The sequence below is a fragment of the Bufo gargarizans genome, chromosome 1 (genome assembly GCF_014858855.1).
Source record: "Bufo gargarizans isolate SCDJY-AF-19 chromosome 1, ASM1485885v1, whole genome shotgun sequence".
Classification (NCBI taxonomy): Eukaryota; Metazoa; Chordata; class Amphibia; order Anura; family Bufonidae; genus Bufo; species Bufo gargarizans.
In genome coordinates this window covers 359,113,815-359,123,969 of record NC_058080.1, presented here as the reverse complement: position 1 = coordinate 359,123,969, position 10,155 = coordinate 359,113,815, and the positions used below count along the sequence as shown (strand labels likewise).

General features: G+C 40.0%; 1 protein-coding gene across 1 annotated transcript in view; it reads left to right on the top strand.

The window, feature by feature from the left end:
* Positions 1–1,027: 1,027 nt before the first annotated feature.
* The window catches only part of LOC122929708 (cartilage oligomeric matrix protein), a 139,224-nt gene continuing 130,096 nt past the window's right edge, over positions 1,028–10,155 (top strand). The window contains exon 1 of the mRNA XM_044283371.1: positions 1,028–1,127. Within this exon, the coding sequence (XP_044139306.1) occupies positions 1,058–1,127 (70 nt within the window). The 5' untranslated portion in view covers positions 1,028–1,057. The remainder of the gene's footprint in view (positions 1,128–10,155) is intronic.

The window sequence follows — 10,155 nt, the reverse complement described above, 5'->3', positions numbered from 1 at the left end:
TGGTTGTTTATAGGCAACAAACAGTTAACATCAGCAGTCCTTAGTTTGGTTGTCGGGAGACAGGTTGGACTTGCTGAGCAGGCTTAGCGTAAAAACATGTGCGATCTGCTCACAACTGGGCTTAGTCCAGGGAACCTTCATCTCTGAGACTGAAAGCTGCGAGAAAAGCAAATGAATTGGGAGAATACTCCTAAGAGAAAAAAGAATATACATCTTGAAATGGTTGAGAGTTGAGACAGACAGTAAGTTACTCGTTTATGGCAATAGACTTTACTGCTCATGGAATGGGTTAATTGCCTCCGGCATCTGCCACACTTTTGAGATGGACTGTCCATCCAAATCTAAGGACCTGCACTCCACAGACTGGGCATTGTAGAAAGTGTTAATGAAAACAGAATTGCACATCTGTGGTTATTTGGGATGATTGCAAAGTGTATCTAGAGGGAGAGTCAGGGAGAATTATTAACATCATTGCTACTGCCTATACACAGTTATTCGACAAATCCTACCTAACATCTACCATCTACCTAACATTAAGGGAACCCCAGCCACTACCAGACAGAAGCCCCAAAAAGTCCTGAGGCCCTGCACCGTCCAGGGATTGCAAGAGTGAGGACTACCACCATGCCTACTATTACTTATCCCAATACCTGCTGCTAGTAACAGTCTTTTGAGAACAAACTGGAAAACCAGGTACTTGGGGGAATATAATAAATTATTAAAGTAATAGAGGCACAGTTACAAAAACAGTTTGGTCCTAGAGAACAAATCCCTTTATCTAATGCCTGCTGAATAGAGGTTTCCTCAACATATATCATTTTCTTTCATACTGAGTACCGTTGCTAGCTCTTCAACTCTAGTTTACTGTCCCAAAGGAAAACAAGATTTTTGGATAGGATGTGGATGGAATTAGTGTTTTATAGCATTATAGCCAATCCTGACCTTCAGCCAAGGGGGGAAAAAACTTCAGCAGGCAAATAAATGAAACCTTAGACACAGTTCCAAAGAGATTTTATGCAGGGAGAGAGTGCAGACAGTGCCACCGGGAGATCTCACTATGCTTCCATTAATATTTATCTTATCCGTTTATAGCTTGTATGGATCCTGCCAGCTGCTATCTGGAAGAGGTATGTAAAAAGTTTATGTTTGTAATAAGAATTCAGCTGCATTTTACCCTTTGTTTGTTGGTTTAGCTTTGATAGTGTCCCTACCCAATACATTTATTGCTGTACATCTAGATTCATAAGATGAATTTAAATTGTATATCCAAATGTATATGCTTGTCCAAAATGATATAGGACATATTTTATGTGGAAAATGGTTTGCCATTAGACTTAACTTAATTTGTAACATTTGGCAAATAGGAACTTAAAAAAAAAAAAAAAAAAATTAACAGCATCCATTATAATATTAACCCCTTAAGGACTCAGCCCTATTTCACCTTAAGGACCAGGCCATTTTTTGCAAATCTGATCAGTGTCACTTTAAGTGCAGATAACTTTAAAACGCTTTGACTTATCCAAGGCATTCTGAGATTATTTTTTTCGGCACATATTGTACTTCATGACACTGGTAAAATGAAGTAAAAAAAATTCATTTTTATTTATAAAAAAATACCAAATTTACCAAAATGTTTTACAAAAGTTTCAATTTCTCTACTTCTATAACACATAGTAATACCTCCAAAAATAGTTATTACTTTACATTCCCTATATGTCTACTTCATGTTTGGATTATTTTGGGATGGTATTTTATTTTTTGGGGATGTTACAAGGCTTAGAAGTTTAGAAGCAAATCTTGAAATTTTTCAGAAATTTTCAAAAACCCAATTTTTAGGGACCAGTTCAGGTCTGAAGTCACTTTGTGAGGCTTACATAATAAGAAACCACCTAAAAATGACCACATTTTATAAACTACACCCCTCAAGGTATTCAAAACTGATTTTACAAACTTTGTTAACCCTTTAGGTGTTCCACAAGAATTAATGGAAAATAGAGATACAATTTCAAAATTTCACTTTTTTGGTAGATTTTCCATAATTTTTTTTCCAGTTATAAAGCAAGGGTTAACAGCCAAACTAAACTCAATATGTATGGCCCTGATTCTGTAGTTTACAGAAACACCCCATATGTGGTCGTAAACCGCTGTACGGGCACACGGCAGGGCGCTGAAGGAAAGGAATGCCATACGTTTTTTGGAAGGTAGGTTTTGCTGGACTGTTTTTTTTGACACCATGTCCCATTTGAAGCCCCCCTGATGAAACCCTAGAGTGGAAACTCCATAAAAGTGACCCCATCTAAGAAACTACACCCCTCAAGGTATTCAAAACAGATTTTACAAACGTCGTTAACCCTTTAGGTGTTCTACAAGAGTTGTTGGCAAATGGAGATTAAATTTCAGAATTTAGATTTTTGGGCAAATTTTCAATTTTAATCAAGTTTTCCCCGTAACAAAGCAAGGGTTAAAAGCCAAACAAAACTCAATATTTATGGCCCTGATTCTGTAGTTTACCGAAACACACCATATGTGGTCGTAAACAGCTGTACGGCACACGGCAGGGCGCAGAAGGAAAGGAATGCCATACGGTTTTTGGAAGGCAGATTTTGCTGGACAGGTTTTTTTTTACACCATGTCCCATTTGAAGCCCCCCTGATGTACCCCTAGAGTGGAAACTCCCAAAAAGTGAACCCATTTTAGAAACTACGGGATAGGGTGGCAGTATTGTTGGTACTAGTTTAGGGTACATATGATTTTTGGTTGCTCTATATTACACTTTTTGTGAGGCAAGATAACAAGAAATAGCTGTTTTGGCACCGTTTTTATTTTTTGTTATTTACAACATTCATCTAACAGGTTAGATCATGTGATATCTTTATAGACCAGGTTGTCATGGATGCGGCGATACCTAATATGTATACTTTTTTTTATTTATGTAAGTTTTACACCATGATTTCATTTTTGAAGCAAAAAAAATCATGTTTTAGTGTTTCCATTGTCTGAGAGCCATAATTTTTTCAGTTTTTGGTCGATTACTTTGGGTAGGGTATGATTTTTCCTGGATGAGATGACGGTTTGATTGGCACTATTTTGGGGTGCATATGACTTTTTGATCGCTTGCTATTGCACTTTTTGTGATGTAAGGTGACCAAAAAATTGTTTATTTAGCACAGTTTTTATTTTTTATTTTTTACGGTGTTCATCTGAGAGGTTAGGTCATGTGATATTTTTATAGAGCCGGTCAATACGAACGCGGCGATACCAAATATGTATACTTTTTTTTATTTATGTAAGTTTTACACAATAACAGCTTTTTAAAAAAAAAATAAAATGATGTTTTAGTGTCTCCATATTCTGAGCCATAGTTTTTTAAATTTTTGGGGAGATTGTCTCAGGTAGGGGCTCATTTTTTTGCGGGATGAGGTGACGGTTAGATTGGTACTATTTTGGTGGGCAAACACTTTTTTGATCTCTTGCTGTTGTACTTTTTGACTTTTTGTGATGTAATGTGACCAAATTTTTTTTATTTAGCACAGTTTTTATTTTTTATTTTTTACGGTGTTCATCTGAGAGGTTATGTCATGTGATATTTTTATAGAGCCGGTCAATACGGACGCGGCGATACCTAATATGTATACTTTTTTTTATTTATGTAAGTTTTACACAATGATTTCATTTTTGAAGCAAAAAAAATCATGTTTTAGTGTTTCCATAGTCTGAGAGCCATAATTTTTTCAGTTTTTGGGCGATTACCTTAGGTAGGGATATGATTTTTCCTTGATGAGATGACGGTTTTATTGGCACTATTTTGGGGTGCGTGTGACTTTTTGATCGCTTGCTATTACACTTTTTGTGGTGTAAGGTGACAAAAAAAATGGTTTATTTAGCGCAGTTTTTATTTTTTACGGTGTTCATCTGAGGGGTTAGGTCATGTGATATGTTTATAGAGGCAGGTCGATACGGACGCGGCGATACCTAATATGTATACCTTTTTTAAAGTAATAACTATTTTTGGAGGTATTACTATGTATTATAGAAGAAATTGAAACTTAGAAATTTGCAATTTTATAAAAATTTCTGGTAAATTTGGTATTTTTTTTATAAATAAAAAAGTTTTTTTTTTTTACTTCATTTTACCAGTGTCATGAAGTACAATATGTGACGAAAAAACTATCTCAGAATGCCCTTATTATATTATAATAGTTATGTTGAGGTTTTAGGACTAAAACTGTTTATTGAGCCTGGCAAAAATTAATTTTGATGGAAACCTGTCAATATCCATTTGAAAATTAATCTGGCATAGCTGTTATGGCTCCATTATAAACTGAAACCATGATGCTAGTGAGAACAAAGCCTCTTCTGGTAAGAACAACCATTTTAGGCATAATACACATCATACATCATTGCATTTGAAGACTATTACAACACATACAGTTTATAACCTTTTCTGTCCAAAGTAATACAGGGTGGGCCATTTATATGGATACACCTTAATAAAATGGGAATGGTTGGTGATATTAACTTCCTGTTTGTGGTGGCACATTAGTATATGTGAGGTGGGAAAGTTTTCAAGATGGGTGGTGACCATGGCGGCCATTTTGAAGTTGACCATTTTGAATCCAACTTTTGTTTTTAGGAAGAGGGTCATGTGAAACATCAAACTTAATGGGAATTTCACAAGAAAAACAATGGTGTGCTTGGTTTTAACGTAACTTTATTCTTTCATGAGTTATTTACAAGTTTCTGACCACTTATAAAATGTGTTCAATGTGCTGCCCGTTGTGTTGGATTGTCAATGCAACCCTCTCCTCCCACTCTTCACACACTGATAGCAACACCGCAGGAGAAATGCTAGCACAGGGTTCCAGTATCTGTAGTTTCAGGTGCTGCACATCTTGTATCTTCACAGCATATGCTAGATACGAGATGTTCAACATTTTCCAACACCTACTATGTATATTTTTTGCTGGCAACCAAACAGATGTATTTTCCATAAATATTCTATAACGGCTGAAGAGAAAAGATCCAGCTCCGTATCATAGCAGGAAAATATACTTTATTCACGGTTAAAATCTTCATATACAGGACATTTTCGTCAACGCGTTTCAGACCATAAAACAATTGCGGTCCTTCCTCATGACATATAAAACCTTCAAATGTTTGCATCTTATATGTTCCCCAATCAGCTGGCTATGCAATCATTAAATCACATGGCCCACGGAAACACACAAGGCACAATCAGTAACAAAATGACATCACCCAAAAAGTAAAAAAATTTGCAATACAAACTAGTGCAAAAAAATATAAAGACTAAACATTGAAAAACACAAATGAGTACGTAACCTCAATAAAATGCACATAAAAAAGCAAAAGACATCCTCCTAGTATTGTAGTATTAAATTGTGCATTTTATTTAAGCCATTGGGTTGTCGAGAATCTAGCAGAAAAATCCAAAGTGCTTCCCTATTCAACAACTTCCTTCTATGCCCCCCCCCCCCCCCTTTGCAGGAATCCCTACTCTCTCAATTCCTTGTACCACTAGTCTAGATGTATCACCTCCATGAACTACAGCAAAGTGTAGACTTGCCGCAGACACATTGCGGCTTTCATAGTGGGGAGATCGGAAATGTGTTTCCGAATCCTAGACTTGATTTCATTTGTAGTGCACCCGACATACTGCAGGTTACATGCCTCATAGGTAATTAAATACACCGCAAATTTAGTATTACAATTTAAATAGGACTGAATAGCATACTCATTATTTGCAGTGGATTTAAAACATTTGTTGATCTTAGTATGGTCACAACATATACATTTTTGTGATTACATTTGTATCTGCCCTTATTTATAAGCCAAGTTTGTTTTGTATTTTTTTTTATTTTGGTAAAGACTAGGGCTTATTATATTCCCTAAAGTAGGAACTCTCTGTTCTACACATTTTATACCCTTCTTTACTATGTCCATCCACTGTTGAGCACAGGCCAGTGAGGGTAAGTATTTATTAATTATTTTACATATATCAGAAAACTCCTCACTGTATTGTGTGACAAAGGTGGTAACTGATTGTTTAGGCTGAGATGAGTGGGTATACTGACTTGGGGACTTTGTTGGAGGAAACACAAGGGATTTTCTATCCATAGCCAACACTGCCTTTTTAGAAACGGAAATGTGCTTATGTGAATAACAATCTGTTGGTTATGCTAGTGGCTTCTTGTGTGAATGAAATCAGATCTGAGTAATTGCAACGAGCCCTGATTAGTTCTCCCTTAGGAATATTTTATATTGTATGAGGAGGGTGGCAAGAAGACGCATGTAGAATGGTATTGCCAGCTAACTCCTTTCTAAAGGTAGCAGTAAGGACTCGAGAAGTGGTGATATCCCCCCTCAGGCAGAAGTCCAGAAAATTGACCCCCATTGACATCATGCTGACGGCTAAAAGAAATAGAATCCAGATGATTTTGTTGTCCCTTGGAGCCGGCAGTTCAGTGGATGGGAAGACAGCATGAAATCCTCTGGGGCACTCTCTGTTGCAGCAAACACCAGCCAGATGGAAGTTGAGGTGCCCTTGATGGTGGTGATGTTTAGGGTGCTTGTGGCAGTTGGGCCCCTGGTTTGTGACACCAGCACCGTTAGGTACAAATGTTGAGAGTAGTGGTAGTAAGAATGAGGAGTCGGTAGTTGTAAACCAGTTGAACATTTACTGACAATCGATAGTCTCTGGGCAGTTGGTACAGTTCATTAATGGGAAGCTTTTTGTAAGCATAAAAAGTTCAATGGCAATCCTATTGTCAGGTAATGGCAGATGTCTATGAAGGAGTTGTCCCTTTTGAGTACACTCTTTACAGGTAAGGATCCTGGTGGTAATCAAATGTTCACTTTACAGCACATTGGCACTAAGGATGCTGATAACTATTTATCTAGGAGTTATCCTTTAAGGAAGTTCCACTAAAAAAAACACATCTGCTTCATTCTTTGGAAGGAAACTCTTCTAGAAAGGTTTAGGTTTTTCACTACTACCAGGAAGGTTTAGTTAGTGATAAAGACAATTCTGGGCCTTAATTGTCTAGTTGTGTCCAGGCACTCGGAAAGCTACTCCTGGTCACTTGTGCTGATGAGTTCCATAAACCATAGTTAGCTTGTCACGAGACGCCGGGGAGCTCACTCTCCTCAGCGCCGCCGGCATCCCGTTTCTGTTCAGGAGCGAAGACGCGCACAGTGTCCTCGTCTCCTTGGTGATTGGGGGCGGGACCCAGTTCCCCCAGCAACCAGGCGAGGTCTGAGCATCAAGCTGGGCACTCGGTGCTCAGCTGTACGTCCTCTTGCAGGTCATGTGATGCTGGCCACACCCCTTTTACATATAATGTATTAGATGTCACTTGCAGTCCTATGTAACACCACATATAATACAGTGATACCTCTCTGAGTACAGATATTGTAGTAGATGGTAGAGATGTCGCGAACATAAAATTTTCCGTTCGCGAACGGAGAATGCGAATTTCTGCAAATGTTCGCGAACGGGCGAATCGGGGAAACCAAATCTTTCTAGCCACAGTAGTGATGGAAAAGTTGTTTCAAGGGGACTAACACCTGGACTGTGGCATGCCGGAGGGTGATCCATGGCAAAACTCCCATGGAAAATTACATAGTTGACGCAGAGTTGGATTTTAATCCATAAAGGGCATAAATCACCTAACAATCCTAAATTTTTTGGAACAACGTGGTTTAAAACATCCAGTGTGTGTATACGATCAGGTATGATGTTGTATCGATCAGGTAGTGTAAGGGTTACGCCCACTTCACAGACATTGACAGACCAAACTCCCCTTTTAATGCACCGCAAACACTGCGAACTTCCTATTTGCACAAGGTTGGATACCAAGCTAGCCATGTCCCGTTGTTGTCATTGAAGGTTTCTTCCTCCACCCAGCCACGTACAACACCAAGGGTCCCCGAAAGGTGAATTGAATTGATTTTTCGAATGTGGAGATGGTTAAAAAAAACGCTGGCTCCCTCCCCTTTGTTTGAATCCACACCACGGTCACTGCGTCTGCGCCGTGCAATTTACTGTCACACCCGATATAAGTGGTATTTTCTGTAGTGCTATTCTCATCAGTTTAATCCCTGTTACGTGACATCCCCAATCTGGGGTCCATTTATTAAATTGATTTTTCGAACGGGGAGATGGTTAAAAAAACGCTGTCTCCCTCCCCTTTGTTTGAATCCACGCCACGGTCACTGCATCTGCGCCGTGCAATTTGCTGTCACACCCGATATGAGTGGTATTTTCTGTAGTACTATTCTCATCAGTTTAATCCCTGTTACGTCCCCTCTCTGGGAACGTGTGTCGAATTGATTAATCATTGTCGAATTAACGACATCCTGAAATAATTTAGTTCTGAGCTCTGTACTTGCTTTGTATTGGAATTGATGGGGATTTTTTAGGCTCATGTACCAGCCCTGAAAAGGGCTTTTTGGGGTGCTGTCAGGACGCAGATGAGTCTGTGGACACAGAACAATGCCCTAGCTAACGCTTTCCCTATTGAATCAGCAGCAGCTACACTCTCCCTCCTCTCACTGTGACTGCAGTTTCCGAATGAATCTAAAATGGATGCTGTCCAGGAGGTGGGAGGGTCTGGGGGGGAGGGTCTGCTGCTGATTGGCTGGAATGTGTCTGCTGACTGTGAGGTACAGGGTCAAAGTTTACTCAATGATGATGTATAGGGGGCGGACCAAACATCGCATATGTTCGCCCGCAGTGGCGAACGCGAACAAGCCATGTTCGCCGGGAACTATTCGCCGGCGAATAGTTCGGGACATTACTAGTAGATGGGTGTGAGACCCCAGAATTCAGAACACGCACAGTGTGGCCTGAAGTCTGGGGCCGGGCTGCGGCAGTGTGGGCCAAATTCTATAGCCACCCTCCCCCCCCAACCCTACCATGAAACAGATATTTGTTTAGACATTACATACTATACATACGTACATCACTGCAAAATATACAGGAGAATAGAGCAGCACAAACCTTTTACATCCAGTGACATCTCCTGTGATGTAGACTTTCCTCAACATCTTCATTCGGAGATAAGATCGCCATGAAACCTTCTTTCAGCCGCATCTCGTCTCTGCAGAGTTTTATAGAAAAAATTTGTAGATTCCTCACTTTACTATCATCCTCCCTTCCTGGTGACTCAACACTGTTATCCTGCTGCTACCCCCAATACTGTGGTAGAGCCCGACAGATAGTCCCCCATAATAACATGCTCCCAAACTGTCCTCCATGGTAATAGCGTACGTTATAGCAGGGTTCCTCAACTCTAGTCCTCAGGGCCCACCTGACGGTCATGTGTTCAGGATTTCCTTAGTACTGAGTAGGTGATATAATTAGTGTCAGTGCGTCAGGATATACCACAGTATAGTGTGCAACATATTGATATTTGGTTCTGCAGCAGAACCAAATACCACAGTAGAGCACAATATACTGCCCCAGCAGAAGCAAATACCAAAGTACAGCACAATATCCTTCCCTTGCAAAACTAAATAATGTACCACAGTGCAGCACAATATACTGCCCCAGCAGAACCAAATGCCACAGTGCAGCGCAAGATGCAGCCCTAGCAGAACTTCTCAGGGCAGTGTTAGATAAGTATGTACCCAGCCAGTGGCTGTGTGTGGGGGGGTTCAGGTGGCCCACGGGGAATCTTCCCTGTGGGGTCAATAGCCAGTCTGCCCTTGCCGACATATGAGAGTACAAGTCAGGGATGGCTGTTTTTTTTAGAAATATTGGCAACTAGGTATCTTCCATTGAGACTGAGGGCACGCCATCAGTCCCTAAAAGTAGTGGAATCCAATAAGTGGTTCGGCAACGACTGCATATTCCAGTTAGAAACTGTATAAAAGTAGATCAGTCAGAGCCCCTGTTTGTCTGCAGATAGGGACCAGTGTTTAGAAGGAGAAACTGCCAGACTGCACAAGTGACCAGAACAAGATGTTGAGATGGGGATACTCTTTTACAGACACTGCATCACCAGCCTTTTGACCAGGGTACCAACTATCTAAGAAAGAGAGGGACATCCAGCTCAGGCCTTTCCACAGTACAAAACCTTCTGCTATCAGAGGTGATCCTGGAAAAGCTCAGTGCATTGACTGGATTGTTTTGCA